Source organism: Dermacentor andersoni, chromosome 3 (genome assembly GCF_023375885.2).
Source record: "Dermacentor andersoni chromosome 3, qqDerAnde1_hic_scaffold, whole genome shotgun sequence".
Classification (NCBI taxonomy): Eukaryota; Metazoa; Arthropoda; class Arachnida; order Ixodida; family Ixodidae; genus Dermacentor; species Dermacentor andersoni.
This window is the reverse complement of record NC_092816.1, coordinates 41,351,262-41,368,447: the sequence shown is the minus strand read 5'-3', so window position 1 is coordinate 41,368,447 and position 17,186 is coordinate 41,351,262. Positions and strand designations below refer to the sequence as shown.

General features: G+C 46.4%; 1 protein-coding gene and 2 non-coding genes across 4 annotated transcripts in view; 1 reads left to right on the top strand and 2 right to left on the bottom strand.

The window, feature by feature from the left end:
- The window catches only part of LOC129381509 (high-affinity choline transporter 1-like), a 36,542-nt gene that overhangs the window by 4,288 nt on the left and 15,068 nt on the right, over positions 1-17,186 (top strand). For both annotated transcript variants that reach the window (XM_072287129.1, XM_072287130.1), the window contains exons 3-7: positions 3,891-4,046; positions 9,636-9,784; positions 10,929-11,078; positions 12,909-13,038; positions 15,164-15,375. In XM_072287129.1, coding sequence (XP_072143230.1) covers positions 3,891-4,046; positions 9,636-9,784; positions 10,929-11,078; positions 12,909-13,038; positions 15,164-15,375 — 797 coding nt within the window. The remainder of the gene's footprint in view (positions 1-3,890; positions 4,047-9,635; positions 9,785-10,928; positions 11,079-12,908; positions 13,039-15,163; positions 15,376-17,186) is intronic.
- On the bottom strand, positions 2,422-2,493 carry TRNAQ-UUG (transfer RNA glutamine (anticodon UUG)). The gene has a single exon. It is a non-coding gene; the product is annotated as a tRNA-Gln (tRNA).
- Positions 2,502-2,573, bottom strand: TRNAE-UUC (transfer RNA glutamic acid (anticodon UUC)). Its single transcript has one exon. It is a non-coding gene; the product is annotated as a tRNA-Glu (tRNA).

The window sequence follows — 17,186 nt, the reverse complement described above, 5'->3', positions numbered from 1 at the left end:
CTGGCGAAGGAATTCAAAATGGCATCACCACCGCCCGTCATTGCTGCCTTCCAATCAGCATGCCCTCACGGTAAGACCTGCCGGCCTGTTGGTAGTTCCAGAAGTGCAAGTCATTATTCCGGATTAACTGCAGACATCCCTTAAATGTGACACTACAAGAAATAATAATAATAAAAGGAAACGAAAGGTCTCACCGAGACTCATGCATGCATGCATGCATTGCTGTCATGTCATGCATCATGATGCCATTTCAAGCACGTATTTCACGAAATGTGATTAATGTCACGCCATGCATGCATGTCATATGATGTCTTTAAGTGTCATTAAGTGTCAAGTCATGCATATCACATCGTGACATGTCGTTCATACCATGCCATGCGTGTTAGACGGCGAATTCCGATGTTGATGGCACTGATGGAAACGAAAAGTTGGCATCGCGTCCGTGAAGTTGGCTTCTCCGCAACACAGCGGAACATTTGACGTCATTTTAGACCACGTGTTGAGAGTCGGCGAGTAGCGGCACGAGCGGCGCGCGGAAAACAGAGGCGTAACTCTGGCTCACTTCGAGGCATGCTGTGTGTCGCAGCTAACGCTAGACAAGTCAGTTACAAACAGAATATATATATATAAAGAAAGATAAAAGGTGGAAAAATCACGGTGCAATAAACGATTATAAGCCTGACTACCGAACAGCGTAACACTTAAAATTGTACCTTGCACCATGTTTATTGAAGTTTTTTTCTTTTCTTTGACCAGCTTCGCTAACGTCAGCTGCGACACCCTATATATGGAGGGACTACGCCCTCCTCCAACGCAGCTCTTCATTCAGCATATTTTATTGACGTAATCTGCATTCTTTCGCAAAATTGTTGCACAACAATGATTAGCGTTATATTGTCCTCTGATTTCTACCATCATACTATATTCAAGACATTGCAAATGAAAATAATTGTTTAAAATATGAAAAAAATAATTACTCATCGTGGTGAGGAGGCGCCAACACTTTTGTGCTGACTGTGTGGCAAGACTGTCACGTGTGCGGCCATCGGAGAGCAACACTACGACCTTGCACTTTTTTTTTAACCACGGACTTAAAAAAAAAAAAAAATACGCAGCGGGGTGCTTTGCACGCCCGAATGTCATCTTGCAGAAAATCAAGCCCCTCAGATCAACGTATTATTTTTCGCTCATCCAGATCTAGCGACCCGCTTATGAAAAGTGCCGAGACTTACTTATACGCTGGTATTTATGAGCTGAAAATTAATAGGAAGCTTTATCTCGGAGCCTCTTATCTAAATGCATGGGAAAGGAGAAATCATTTTTCTCGACGACCACTGCACGAAATTTGATGAGGTTTGTTGCATATAAAAGAAAAATTCCAAATGTAGTGACTGTTAGTAGCGAATTTTTTATTTATGTCGTCAATATTTAAAAATAAAAGTTGACTAGGATCGTGAATTTTCAGAAAACGAAACTATCAAGTTTGCAACTCTAATTCAGCAGTAAAAAATGATATCACAATTCTGTAAATTGCACCTAATAGTACATCCAAGGCGGAGAAAATCGGTATGTTATACATGGCTTTCAAATAGATCACTAAACTGTGAGCAGGATTTTTGAAATACTCTTGTAAATAATGTAACAAAATCGCGTAAGATATGACTTGACGTGTAAAATTTGTCCTCTTTGGATGTTCTAATGGATGGATTTTACAGGTCTGCGATTTCTGTTCAAGGTGCATAGCTACGAATTGGTTAACTTCGCGCTTCTATTTTTTTTATCTTATCAATATTTGAAAATTCCATAAAAAAAGAAACTCAGGCCCTAAATCGAAATTGCGCTTCCGACAGTCGCTAGAATTTAGCCTTCTCTCTCAATTGCAACCAATTTAAAATCGCCCTAAATGCTATCTCAGAAAGAGCGTTTCTGCGTTTTATACGTATTTGAATAGGAGACATCGGAGTCGTGCCCGAGCTATAGCTTCCTCTTAAGCGCAGTGCGCTTCTTTTTTAACAAAGCCCAGATAGACGAATCTTATTACCAGGCCACGGCCGGGGATGCTATTTTGGACTCGAAATTCCACCACATTGTCAAATTCACCATCTTGCTTAGCTCCGATTGGTTGACAGGACGGCTACGCCCTCTGATCGGCTCAGAACGCAAACATGGCGGAATTCAACAGTATGGCGAAATTCGACCGTGTGCAGAATAGCATCCATGAATGCATCAATCCCATCATTGCAAACAAAGAAGAAGAAAAAAAAGAGTCACAACACAACGAAGGAATCTGAGGTAGATCGAGAGGAGGTCATAGAAAAAGAATCACAATGAGACGTGAATATTGAAAACGTGCTTTGGTCACGCCGCGCAATTAAAGCTCGCGTGAACGCAAGAACAAAAAAAAAAGAAAGAGTTATACGCAGGTCTCACCGAGACTCGAACTCGGATCGCTGGATTCAAAGTCCAGAGTGCTGACCATTACACCATGAGACCGCAACCTCTTCCGACGCCGGGAATCGAACCCGGGCCTTCTGGGTGAAAGCCAGATATCCTAGCCACTAGACCACGCCGGAACTGCGAGCGGAGAAGGCATATGGCGCACGCTTTCGGCAGATTTACGGCCGCATATATATATATATATATATATATATATACGCGCACACACACACACGACGTATGCCTTACGTCATGCCAGGCGAGGCACGCACTCGACATGTCTTTTACAGCTGTTGGGACTGCGTCAGTCGGGAGCGAAGCGTAGACGTCATCGCGGCGTGCTGGCTTTGCGAAGGTTTCGCGTCTAGATCGCGTACCGTCTGGTGACATTTCTCGTCGACACCCAAAAAGAACATGAAATAACGCAAGAAAAGTAGGGAATTCGTTCATTGCATATGTTGGAAGGCCTGGTACTCAAGCCTAAAAAAAAAAAGAAAAATATTTAAAAAGAGAAGGAAGGAAGGAGGAAACAGCGAACGGAAGAAAGGGGAGGGGAAAAAAAGAAGAGAAAACTAAATGTCTGAAAAAGAAATTCTCTTAAAATATGAGAGCGAAAGAGAAATGAGACAATGGAAAGCAAAGTGAAAGAATAGCGGACAGACAAAGCAGCATCTATTTTTTTTCTTTTTTTTTCTGTGCGTGAAGCTTTAGCCCAGAAATCTTGACATTTCTTGATGCTCTTACTCGCGCCCTGCTCTCGCATTCACCTACCTTGTCGTTGAATTCTATCGGCCAGGGATATATCGTACTTCCTGGATATCGGAAGTATGGCGCACTAGTGTCTGAAGTTGTTATAAGCAACTGAGGAGAAAAAAATAAGGGGGCGAAGTAATGTAAGCGATTGTAAGCGCAAGGTACAGTGGATAGATCGTGAGAAAGTGTGTATAAGCTACCAAATACGTAATTGATTACTCAGTGCGCGTTCCTGGGCTTCGAGTTTTTTTTAGTAGTCTGCTAAACACCCAATTGGTGAAGTCATGCATTGTATTGTAGCTAAATTAAAACAAACACAAAGAACAGAGGATCGAACACCACGGGTGACACCCATAGAGGCCGTGGTGCCAGGTCCTCTGTTCTTTTTGTTTGTTCTAACTGCTCCATACAATGGCTTCACCGAGTATCAACTAACTTGCCTAAGACAATTCATGCTAATCACCTAATTATCTCAGTTGGCCGAGTCACCGTCCCGGAAAAGCGGTAGTGCGGAGTTCTACTGCAATACCAGGGCGAAATCTTCAATTTGGAATGTTCTTTATTTGTTACTTTTTTTTTCATCATGAACACGTACGGGTCGTTACGTAAAAGGAAGAATTGTGACCGTCGTGTAAATTGCAATATGGATGCCAAGTTTTCGTCTATACCATCGGCCGCGCATGCGCGCCTTGTGATCGCAGGCGGCTTCTTCTTCGCGCAAAAGATGAGGACGACGAACGCGGTGACGATGCTGGACCCCTTCCAGGAGCTGTACGGCCGCTGGATGGGGCTGCTGCTGTGCCTGCCGGCCGTGTGCGGCGAGGTATTGTGGACGGCCGCCATGTTGGCCGCGCTGGGTGAGCAGGGACGTTGATCGAGGGTCTGGACTCTGCACGCACCGATGTTGAACATCGTTGGGCTCGACAGTTGTAGCTTCTCCGTATGCGTGTTCACGAAACACGAGTGACGATGACGACTTGCGGTTTTAGAGCGCAGCTCCTATGCGACCCGTTCTCACGGCGAGCGTCGGCGTTGAAGGCGGTGGCGTAACCGAGTGAGCGAGCACAGCGAAAGACGAAAGCGAACGTGGAGCGCAGCGGGGGATGAAAGATGCGAGGAGGAAAGCGGAGGGGGAGGGTACGGCGAAACCGTGAGAAGAAAAGCGTATTGCGCGGCGACGACGGCTACGAGATGGCGCCAGAGTAGCGAGCGTCGTCTGGGACAGGGTGTCAAAACGAAATGTTTTTCGTTATTGTTTAAATTTGTTCCACTGAAAAATGTTCCCCTCCGGTCCTGCTCTGGAACAAAAAAAAAAATAAGAATGATCCGTAACGGTTCATAACGGTTTTGGTTCGCTTGCAAAAAATATTCGAAGCAAAATACCTATAAAAACGCAGTATTTATTTTTCGCCATAAGTGAATAATTATTTCTGAGATCATGCACAGTGCCTTGACTCAAGGTACCGAGCATGATTGCAGAAGCAGCGGGTCATCGAGTGTACTCGCCGAAATGCGAGACCATTGTTCCGATAAAACGAACCTAGCTAGGCGAACGATAAAGCTTCGGTAATTAATCGTTGCACCCGTAGAAAACGAAACTATAAGCTCTTCGGCGCACAATCCTTGGGTTTCGCTACGATGCCGATCTGCTATTGCACTGAGTGGCAAGCTAAGATTAGTGGAGTGCTCGCCCGGCTACCACTCGCACTGTACCTGCCCGAGATACGCGCTTAGGCGGACCCTCGAGATACGCGCCAAATCGGACGTTACCTGACGTCGGTTGTTTCGGATTGCCGACTTTCCCCTTGAACCGAAAACCGATCAAAAATATTTCTATTTCACTGTAAAACAAAATAATAGATAACGTTCTGGTTACGATTTGTTTCCGGTCAAAAATATAGGGTTTTTTTTTCGTTTTTGTTTTCGTTCCAATCAGACACACTGGTCTGGGAGGTCTGTCGATGGCGGCTGCTGTGAATCGCGCGCACGCGTCACTCACACGCTGCTTCTCGCGATTTCCCGATTAACGAGGCAGTCGCGCCACACTTCGCTCCGTTTGCAACGTGGAGCACGAGACAGGTTATCCGCTCCAGTCAATATATCGCGAAATGAAAACACGTATACAGCTGCGCTCATATTTCGCATTAGGGAGTATCGTAATAATCGCTGCTTTTTTCTTTTTATTTGCGCAAAGGTCAGGGATGGCCCATGGCCCAAAAGCGCCGTGCAAGTAGACATATGAGTTTTTAATGGGTAAATGAAAATGTACCCGTTGTAATACATTCCGAATAGTAGATGTATTATATGGCTGTAAAGAAAACTAAAACCTTAGTCACTGTAAATTGCGTAAGACATATATCTAATAGAAGTGTGGTAATTATTAGTGATGTGTGCTATAAGTATAAAAACATGCGTTGCGAAGCATCGGGACACCGTAGACGCGTAGACTAGACAACGCGTGCTGCCCAGTCTCAGAGGCCATGCACAAAGCCGCGACATCCCGAATCGTGCCTTTGCAATCTCGGAGGCCAAGCACAGAAATATTATGTTCTACCTATCTTCTGTCACGAAGGCGTTGATAGGAAAAATTACTAGCCCATAATAGATATAATTTTATTTATGCCGCAATGCAAAAACTTTTCTAATGCGTTGTGATTCAGGAAAGTACTGCGTTACAACGTGTGGCGCTGCTACTGCCGTGTACGACTCCCTGAGTCCATAAAACTGTAAACTTTTAACCCTCCCTGACGATAAGTTAGGTTTTTCTTTCTTGACCCACTCTGACGATGTTTTAACCGGCCCGGGGTCCTGTCTTCTGCCGAAGGCCGGACAGTTGCCGGAACTTTCGAAGTAAGTAGAGGTTTCGCACGTAGCCCGTTCATTTCGAATGCTTATAAACCACTGGATCTGCAGAAACGTTCACTTGGTATATACGGGGTGTTTCAGCGAACACTTTCAAAAATATTTAAAGCTTGCTGACAGCACAATTCTAGTTCATGAGCTGGTCTGCTCGAAGAGGTGGACATTACTTGCACAAAAAATTGAAATACATAATCCACGAATTAACAAACATTCACTAATTAGATTTTAAACTAATTACCATAGGGTCCATGTTGCAATTTACAAATTGTAGCCGTGGAGTTCGCAAGGCGGATCCACTTGGAACGAATTCTCAGTACGACACCAGTTTCGAGATAGTAATTCCCGTACTTTGCGGAGAAACGCATTGACATTTCACTTACCTTCTTAACAAGACGTCGTTATATGCATTCAAGCACAAAACTAACTGAAACGCCTATGCATTTCTTCGCAAAGTCCTGGAATTAATATATCAGAACTGGTGTATTCCTGAGAATTCGTTTCAAGTGGATCCGCCTTGCGAACTCCACGGCCACAATACGTAAATTGTAACATGGGCCATAAGGTAATTAGTTAAAAATCTATTTAGTGAATGTTTGTTAATTTGTCGATTATGTATTTCAATATTTTGTGCAAGTAATGTCCTCCGCTTCCAGCAGACCACCTAGAATTGTGTACGCAAGCAATTCCCAGCACCAAATTTTCTTAACCACTATTGGGAACTTTGTTTTTGCACACCTCCGTTGTTTGTGGTCTCCCTCCTTTTCTGCCATCAAACCTCCAGTCCCCTCTTACTACTCTTTATTGCGGAGATTTACTTTCCCCCTGCTATCCCTGAACCGAAGGAATTCAAGGAGGCCGGATGAGCCTAAATCTATCGCTATGCAGATATCTTTACATTCCTATCATAACATGCTCCGTCTTTTCCTTAGCTTTACCACAGCAAGCACATGCTTTTTCTTCCTTGGTGCACCTCGCTTTATAACTACGTGTTTTAGGGCATCCTTATCTCGCTTCAAAAAGTAAGGAGTTTCTCTGAGTTTTTATTACTCTTAGATTGTTACTCATAGCAGGTTTCTTTTCAATTGCCACAAACCATGAGATCGTCCAGCCTCTCTGACTTTGCGTTTGACGTACTTTGTTGCCATGCTGCTTACTATACTGGTCGCATACTTGCTGGTAAGCTTCACTGTTCTTTTCCTGTAATGTGAGTCAATGTTTTCCCCATAAATATACCTAAACACTCTTCCAGCCCATTTACCTTCTTCCATATTCCTCAGTCGTTCTTCACAATCAATTTTACTCGGAGCTTCCCTCACTTCAAAACTTGTCCAGCCCATATCACCCTGCACAGCTTCATTTGTAGTGTTCCCGTGAGTGCGCTATGCTAGGCCTCCCACTGACCTTTGGTTGCCATTGAGTCCTGATTGTACCTCTGATTTAAAGCAACAAACAACCGCATTTCCAAAAGTAAGTCCTGGAACCATTACACCTTTCCACATACCACCTTTCCACATACCTCGGAGGACCTTGTACCTATTGTATCCCCATAGCGCTCTGTGCTTCATTATGGCTGCATTTCTCTTCCCCTTCACTGTTATTGTTTCTTCCTGTGTTTCCATATATCTATATCTTTTGTTTATACATATGTCAAGGTATTTGTATTCCTTTACCTGAGGTATTTCCTGGACCTGTGTTGACACTGTCTACTCACACTTTTTATTGAATATCATAAAACCTGATTTTCTAACGCTATATTCCGATGCTAAATTCTCACGTTCCTATCCCCGAATCTTATCCGGATGTTGCGTATAAATTTGCCTGCTACCAATCAACACAGTGTCGTCAGCATAAAACAAACCTGGAAGCTGCTGCTGTACTACTATACCTGCCTGTTTGTATGAGAGATTATACCCGATATTCTCTCTAGCGCCCTTTTCCTCCCCCCCATGACATCATAAACAGCAGTGGGGATAAAGGGCACCCCTGCCTCAGTCCTTTGTTGATATGAGCGCTTTCTTCTCGCTCCTCATCCCTTGCAATTCAACGCAAACTGTATTTTCTAGTTAAATCTCTCTCAAAGGCTGTAACAGTCGTTTCCCACGCCTTCTTCGAGAATATCCCATACCGTATTTACTCGATTCTAAGCACCCCCTTTTTTTCACGATCGCGATGCCCAAAGTGAGGGGGGGGTGCTTAGATTCGAAAAATCTAGAATGACCCCCCCCCCCCTCCCTCTTTTCGCTGCGACATCACGACGAGACGGTTGTGAGAAATAAAATTTTATTTTGCAAACATCCAAAAGAAAAATCGGTGCAGACACTGAACCCATCGCTTGTGTCGGATGCTCAGTTACTATCACTGCCGCTCGAGTTCGTCGCACCGCTTGAACCGCCGCTCTCGGTGTCCCACAGCAGGCGCCGTCTTCCGTTCCGTCGAAGTGGTTTGTAATCGAGCACTTCTTAAATGATTTGACCACAGCGTCCGCTTGGACCCGCTTCCAAGCATCCGAAATCCACTTTGCGAAGGTTGACGGGGACAGTTTCTGCAGCTTTCGCCGTACAGCCGTACAGTCCAGTTGTACGGCGTACTCGCGCCGTGGACGCCGTGCCACCTCGGGACTCGGACTATCCGACGGCTCCGGCTCGATGGCAGAATGAGCAAGCGCGCTTGGTAGCCTTGGCTACGCGCTCCTCCTAACAAATAGGGGGGTGCTTAGATTCGCATGCAAACGTTTTTCCGAATTTCTTCGCGAAAATAGAGGGGGGGTGCTTAGAATCGCGAAAATACGGTAATATGTTGTGGGTTGCGGCCCTGTTTCAAGTTTCCCACAAAATGTTGCGGCCTACGTTGTCATATGCTCTAGTAATGTCTAAAAAACTCACATTTAACGGTCTCATTTCTCCTCCGGATATTTCAATACAGGGAGTAAGAACAAATACGTGATTATCCGGACGCCTATCGATTCTGAAGCCATTCTGAAGTTCTCCCAATGTGCCACTTATGTTCAGCCCACCCTTGCTGCAGCTTTAATGTAATCGCCTGCATTGCTAACCTATATATTACCGATGAAATGTCAACGGCATGGATGAGTGAATTCTATATTTCCCCCCCTTACCTTTATAAATTAAATACTCTCTACTGAATACGAGAAGGTGGCGCCATCTGTAACTGCTATTGTGAAATGCGGCTTTAATCAACAATTTATTTACAAAGCGTCACCGCAGGCGGCGCACACTTAGTTTCTATCGTGATCAAAAACGCAAGTAATGGTTGCAACCGGTCGTATTAAACTGAACCCTCGGCGAAATACTACCTTTTGTGACAACTGTGAGCGGTAATCGGCTATCGGTTTAGCTTGAAGTGTCACGCATACCTGCCGCTCCTGTTTTATGCAACACTCAGTAATACCGCAGCGTATGTGCGCGCAGTCCTCGGATAACGCCGCCAGCCTAAAAACGAGAACAAATATCAAAGGTTAGGTCTTCGAGCAATCATTGCTGACTTGTGAGGCTTACGCGCTAAAGTATTGCCTGTGTGCGTGACACTGCGTAATGGTACGTAACCTCACGTGTTCGGCGCCACAGGTGACACGGCGGACGCCATGTTGGAAGTGGACTCGCAACTCTTCATCGTCTTTGCCGCGACGACCATATTCTTTTACACCGCGCTGGGAGGCCACTACTCCATCGCCTACACCGACGTCCTCCAGCTGTGCACCACGGCAGTATTCATGGTAAAGAATAATGTCTTTTTCACGGTGCGTTCGTGACAAAGGCATAGCAGACCATTTGAGCTCAAGTCGTTCGCGGTAATCAATCAATGGGCTCGCTTTGAAAGAGTACTTCGAAAGTCACGCAAAGCAGAGAATACGCCATTTGAAGCGCTTGTACTCATAGTTAAGGGAGATTTTTAATGCTCATGCACGGTATACTCGAACTACTTAGGTAAATATGAAAAAAAATAAAAAATTCCGCCTCCGTTTCACCCCGTGAAAGCGGATGTACAGCGAAGCTGTTGCCTACGTTAGACAAGCACAACCGACGTTAGACAAGTACCGCCACCCCAACTGACCTTAGACGAGATTACATGCTCGGCCCCTTGCGCACGTAGTTGCTCGGGTCTGGCAGCACGCCGCTGCTTGGAGGGCTCACGCTGCTCTTCGGCAGACCTACGTATGCGAGGCCTACCTATCTGCCATTGGGTTGCTCCGATTGACGTCAATCCACACGCCACCAACGGCAGGTGCGCTGTCTAGTGGTGTCATCCCCCCCCCCTTTTTTCTAGCTTCTAGCTGCCGTTCGAGGGATGTCTGAGTGGGCGCGGCCGCTAGGTGGCGGCACTCTTTCTGGACAGTGTTTGCCATAATGTCGATTACCGTGGCAGCACACGCTGCGCGACAGATGCAACGTACAGAGCGTCCACGCTTCAAGGACATGTACACTGTGCGCCACGTACGTCACGCGCGCACGCACGTGTGCGGAAGTGTAGCATATACCCTCATTCTTATAGGCCCTCAGCCAAGCTCAAGTGCCTTATTGAACTTATTGAGATTTTCAACGTACATTGCGTCAGAAAATTTATGAGGTACGACTTACGCACAAGCTGCAGACGTGATGGCTTCGGATTGTAATTCGAATATGTTAGAAAACATAAATCTTTTACGCGGGAACTCATGGATAAAGCCCTTTTTCCAGCTGCCGTTTAAGGTTTGTTTGAGTGGTCGTAGCCGCTAGGTGGCAGTACTGTTTTTGGCTGAGCGCGAGTCGGCGAAAAATCCCGACGAACTATAGAAGCTAACAGCTTCGCTGTAAAAGAAATGATCTAATGACCACTGACATGATTTTACATGCGTGCCGTTGTGTCTACTGATGCCGCAGTGGGTGTGCGTACCGTACGTCCTGAAAGGCCGCGGCGTGGGAACTGTGACCGGTCCCGAGACCGACTTGCTCGGCCACATTCCGATGGCGGACGCCGGCCAGCTGTTCGACGCCTTTCTTATGACCGCTCTCGGAGGCATCCCGTGGCAGGTGGGTAAAGAGGAGGCTAAATGGTAAATCGCACTAAATATGACTGCAAAGCTAGTGGATAGTTAGGAATGCAGAATAGGCGTCTCTCAAAAGAAGCCGTCCCTCCCAACCCGAAGAAATGTGTTGTTCACTTTACCGATCCAACAGGCATGAATGGGCGATGTCCCAGGTGTCGAGAAACAATGAGTACTTCATATGCGTCGCACACGATAAACAAGAACAAAGAAGAGAGGAACAAGGACACATGAGCTTGAACAAGAACTTGAAAAATTAGAATTTTTGGTTAGGAATGGGAATGCAGTGAGCATGCGCGACGACCGTATATCCCAGATACAATATGTAGCGAGGTATACGTTAAGAAAAGATCAGTTGAAAGTCAACGTTACGTGTACGCTCCATTTCTCTCTTCTTTTTTTATTTGTTCTTTTTTATCGCACGCTAACCATATGAAGGCAAGAACTTGCTCAAACAGCTACACAATTGTGAACAATGAGCACGCAGCGCTCATGCACCGTACCCACCGACTGGAAACATCGCCAGCTTGTATGAACAAGAAAAACAGCTTGCAATATAAACGGGAAGCTTGAAAAATAGGGAAAGGGATGTGTCTCCCCTAAGGGAACGTTAAGAAAGGCACTGCTCTCCTGTCAGCATTGCAGCATAGGCGCTCCTGGCAAAATGTGAGAGCTGTATGGCCACACCGTTCGCTAGAATTCTGTTGTGAGGAGACACGTGGATCCTGCGCGCTCGGCTGCAGTGATGCCGATCTCCGGAGCAGGGCTCACCTGTGCCTCGGAGCTGACTGTCGATCCTTTGGCTGCCTCCGCTTGGCTCTTTGGCACGAACGGCGAAGGTCGTGCATGTTCAAGCGAGTGGTCCGAAAGACCAACTATATGCTCTGCTTGTAATCAGTAAAGCAGTTTTATCATCTTTCATAGAGATAGCAATCATATGGACACTGAAGGCGCATTTCCGCCGTCGGCGTCGGCGTGATGTTCCGTGTAAAGGCCAACTGCGATAACACCGTTGCAGCGCGCCATATATTGTAGCGAAAGCGTGCGAGAGTGAGTCCAGAATGGCGACTTGATCTCTCGCTCGCAAAGGAGCAAGGCGGGGAGGAAGCGCGCCGTCTTCCACCGCGTGGGAAGCACAGGGAGAGCGGGGAGGTGTACTCTGGCGGCGGCTACATATGGCGCGGCTGAGCCTGGCCACACGGGCCCTATCTTGAAAGCAATGTGCGATGAGGGCAGACTCTATAAGTGGGCCGAGGGCTGATACCTTCGTGTGCGCTGTGTTCTCGCCGCATAATTCGCGTTGAAGCGAGAGGCAGCACGAAGGTCAATTCGCTCGCTGCTGCTGCTGCTCTTCCTCACGCCAGCGTTTTAACACCGAGCGTCCGCGCTCATCGAGGGAAATGTGTTTATGTTTGCCTGTGCGCGCGTGACATGATGCTTGTGAATTTAGTTAGTAAGCGAATGTTTACGAATCTATATGGCCGGTAAAACTACTATAATTATTTCGCATAACTGTCCACCAATTTTCTATAGCAATCGATGCTTCGCCTTTCGGGCGAAACTGAGACTTCTTTAAATGAACCGCTTCTAAAGTTTTCTCTGGCCTATTTGCTAACGAATTTACGAAAAAATTCATTGCGCAACATTGAAACAGAAACAATAGTTTCTTCCGCTGACAAGAGATTCTTTCTCGTCTAATAAATGCAGAAACAGAATTCTCAAAGTGCACTGGACAGTAAACATATATGGATTTGGCAGCTCTCTTCAGCACACCTTCAAGCCTCACAATTTTGACATGATGGTCTCGCCCGGACAGGTCTATTTTCAATGCATACTGGGCTGCAAGAGCGACTTCGACGCCGTGGCGCTTTCCTATGTGGCCGCCCTAGGATGCGTCTTCATGGCCTTGCCACCGCTGATCATCGGAGCAGCAGCTAAGACGACAAGTACGCAGTAATTGCTGATAGCAGATGGAGAGGGCTGATTATACCGCAGTGGCTGTTTCGTGTATGCTTCGTCTTATTTGTCGCGTTTTTTTAGAGCTGTCATTGGCGCAAGTATATGCGGTGAGTCCGTTACTCTAAAAGGTGTGCGCACGCGGCGGCGCTAGCACTGCGCACGACGCGGAAGTGGGGATAACCACAGCGCGCAGGGTGTCTGAATGCGGCGGCGTTGACTTGGGTCGCCATGAGTTGCTTCGAACAGTGGGAGAAAAGGTCGGACAAGTGTGTTGACGCCGATCGATGTTGTTTTGAAGGGAACTAGCTTATTTTCTAAATGCAAACATTTTCTTTCGGAAACAGTTTCTTTTTTAGGGGGTAGGATTTTCCCCTCGTATTAGCGATGCTTTGTTATTATTTTTGTTATGTTGATGTTTTGCTTTATTACCATACCGGTAAAGTATATGTTGATTTCTATCTACGAGGCGGCAACAACATTTAGCATTCGGCCATGAGTTGGCGATTATTTTTGAGAAATTTTCGCAGCCCGCCCACTTGTAGTGCATGCGTGAAATTTCAAACGGCGGCTGTTCCATATCTAAACTGTCCGATACTACCATTCTTTACACGGTCTACTATTTCGTTGTAGTCCGCCCAGGAAGGAGCCACTAACAAGAAAGAATAAATCAGTTATCGACTGTGATAAAGTATTCTTTGAAAACTCTGCTCTCGTTAATTTTGCGACAATTTACGATCATCATCAGAAGAAAAAATGATGGGCAATGTTACGTTTTTCTTTTCTCTTTGTTAATTTCGCGCCGAAACCTCGATGCCGGTATGTCGGTGTGACAGCACGGATTTCACAAGTATTCTGCCGCATTTGGGCCGCTGTGGCTCTAAGATTTTCTGAAACTGCAGTCCTTGCCTCTCCTAGAAAAAAAAAAAAAAGATGGATGTCCCTTTTTACCCATGAAAAATTAACTATAGGCTCCAGCAGACGCATTCAATATCCATGACGTCACGATTTGTTGGTGCGGCAACTTCAAGGCGGCGTCGTCACGAACCTGTCCTTCGCTTTTGCGTCTTTTCCCACTTCGGGGTAAGAGGGGCTTTCCAAGCGAAGGTTGTATTGGCTCACAAGTTTCGCTGGCGTTGTTGTGGTCACGCAAAAAAACCCAGTTGCTCCCAGAGCAGAGCAGCTGCGAGAAAGGGTGGTTTGATGAGTTGGCAGTTGCGCCGTCGCCGGAGCCTGAGTCATTAGCAAGGATTCTAGCTGCATAGGCGCGCGCTCATGCCACGCGCGAACCATCCAATCACAATGCCATGCCACGCGCGCAATCACAGCCGTTTTGCTTCCGCCGGGGAGGGAAAGGGCGGAAAGGGTATCGCGCTCTGCGCCGGCTTCGTTTCCGTTCAGTTTTCGAAAACGGATGGGACCGCCACGGGTTGTGCGTTCCCATAGGAACAGGCAGTCTTCGACGAGCGGCGGCTAAAACTCGCCCGTGAGAGAGCTCGCCGTCGGCGCGCCGATCCAGCCGTTAGAGCCGCCCGAGCCCAGGCAACCCGACAGCAACGTGACGCCAAGTTGAGGGAGCGGGAGGCCGAAGCAATCTGGCACCGTTACCTGTGGGTTACTTACCCGTGATGAAGGTCAGGTGTACTGGTGCCAAGAAAACGTGCACTCGCCAAGAATGTTAGAAAAATAAAGAACAGACGTTTCGGGCCCCGTACGGGTCCCTTGAACACTATGAAGATATAATCACAATGAAGATATAAGCATGGGACCCGTACGGGCCCATATAAGCAAGGGAACCATACGGAGCCCGAAACGTCTGTTCTTTATCTTTCTTGGCGAGTGCACGTTTTCTCGGCACCAATATGTTTCCTCGCCAGACGAGTTTTCGTCGAACACTTGACTAGGTCAGGTGTGCGCAGGGCAAGATTCGCTTACCCCCATTTTCCGGTAGGGGAAGGGTTGGTCTTTCTTTTTTTCAGTATAACAGATCGAGTAGTAAATTACTAACGCAGCTCAAGTATACTTTCCCCTTTAATGTCCCATTAGGGAGCTTGCAGGTAGCAAATTCTACGCCTACTCACGACGGTATGCGCGCGCACGCATGCTCTGGCGCAGACTTCACGGCAGCGGGCTACCCGGGCCCGTGGCAGCTGAGCGACAAGTCCAGCGTGTTGCCGCAGTCGATCCGCTACCTGACTACGCCCGTGGTCTCCATCATGGGCATGCTGGGCATCACGGCGGCCGTCATGTCGTCCGCCGACTCGTCCATGTTCAGCGCCTCCGCCATGGTCACCAAGAACGTCTACCACGTGCTCATACGGCCGAGCGTGAGTTGTTCAATTCTACAGCTGCGCCACGTCCCGCTCGCATCTTTTGTTCAATCAATCAATCAATCAATCAATCAATCAATCAATCAATCAATCAATCAATCAATCAATCAATCGCTTTATCGGAAAATATATTGTCCAACCGAAAGCAAGACGCCAGTTCAAGGCATAACTCTTATTACGTGTACAATTGCAACAAAAAATATGTAGATCCAGCGCACATGTTAGAATGTACGTGAAGCGGTTAATTAAATGCTATACAACGAAACGTGATTGCACAGTTGTGTCTATTTTCATCCTATTCAACGTGTAATCCCATGCAGTGTTTATGCACTACACGGTACCAAAGCTATGCGAAATGCAAACCGCCATAAAAGCAAATCTTAAAAAAAAGACTGATTCATAGCTGGGCCAGAACAATGTAGCGATTCTTTTCGTTCGATTTACCTGACCACAGTGGCTCACAGCAGCCATGGCGTCCTCGGCACGAGCTGGAGGGGTTCGATTCCCCGACAGCGGTGGTCGCATTCTGATGCAGAAGAATCATATTTTTAGCGCAAAGAAACGCACGACACGGGAGAAGGCGCACGGGTCACTAGCGCCGCTTCCTGTCTGCCTTCTCTCGTGTCGTGCGTTTCTTTGCGCTAAAAACATTAACGTGCAATACCAACTATAGCCCACCAGACTGTTTAGGAGAATAAACGCCAACACGTTTATGTACCGTGGATTTGGTGCATGTACGTTAAAGAATGTGAATCTACCGCATCTTTCGCTCGATTCTATTGCTTCATTTCTTATCATCTGCTGCTCACAACCAGTCAATTCTAGTGATAGCGTAGGCGGTGGGCTATAGTACGTAATCTAATGAAGCGCAAAAAAAAAAAAAGCCGTTACATTATTTTGATATGTATACTTTTAAGAGCTAGCTACCGAAATCCGTATTTTTCTTTTTAATATACCGACTTTAACATGTACTCATACAGGTTAGCATGCTTTGTAATGACAACATTTATTATTTCCTCGTATGTCTCATATGTGGGGATTGGACACGAGCTTGGGCGTCAGTGAACTAGGTTTCACAAGCAAAGTAGGAATCTCCCTATCATGAAAGAGATCAGGCAAGGAGGCGCAATTTCCGAATGCTATTCACGTTCTGCATGCTTAGAAGAAGTATTCAAGTTATCAGACTGGAAAGGCGTAGGAGTGAGGATCAACGGTGAATATCACAGCAACCTTCGGTTTGCAGATGACATTGTCCTGTTCATAAACACATGAGGACAAATTATAACAAATGATTGAGGACCTTAACTGAGAAAGTGTAAGAGTGGGGTGAAGGTTAATATGCAGAAGACAAAGATAATGTTCAGTAGCCTGGCAAGGGAACAAGAATTCAGGATCGCCAGTCAGCCCTATAGAGTCTGTACAGGAGCACGTTTATCTAGGTCGATTACTCGCAGGGGATCCTGATCACGAGAAGGAAATTTACAGAGGAAGTAAAGTGGGTTGGAGTGCATACGGCAGACATTGTCAGATCCTGACTGGAAGCTTACCACTATAGTTTAGAAGAAAGGTGTACAATGAATGCATTCTACCAGTGCTAACCTATGGGCCAGAAACTTGGAAGTTAACAAAGAAGCCCGAAAACATGTTAACGACCGCGCAAAAAGCGAGGGAGCGAAAAATGTTAGGGGTAACATTAAGAGATGGAAAAAGAGCGGTGTGGGTCAGGGAGCAAACGGGGATAGGCGATAGTCTAGCTATCATTAGGATAAAAAAAAACATACTGCTAGGCAGGGGTAGGGTAGATAGCC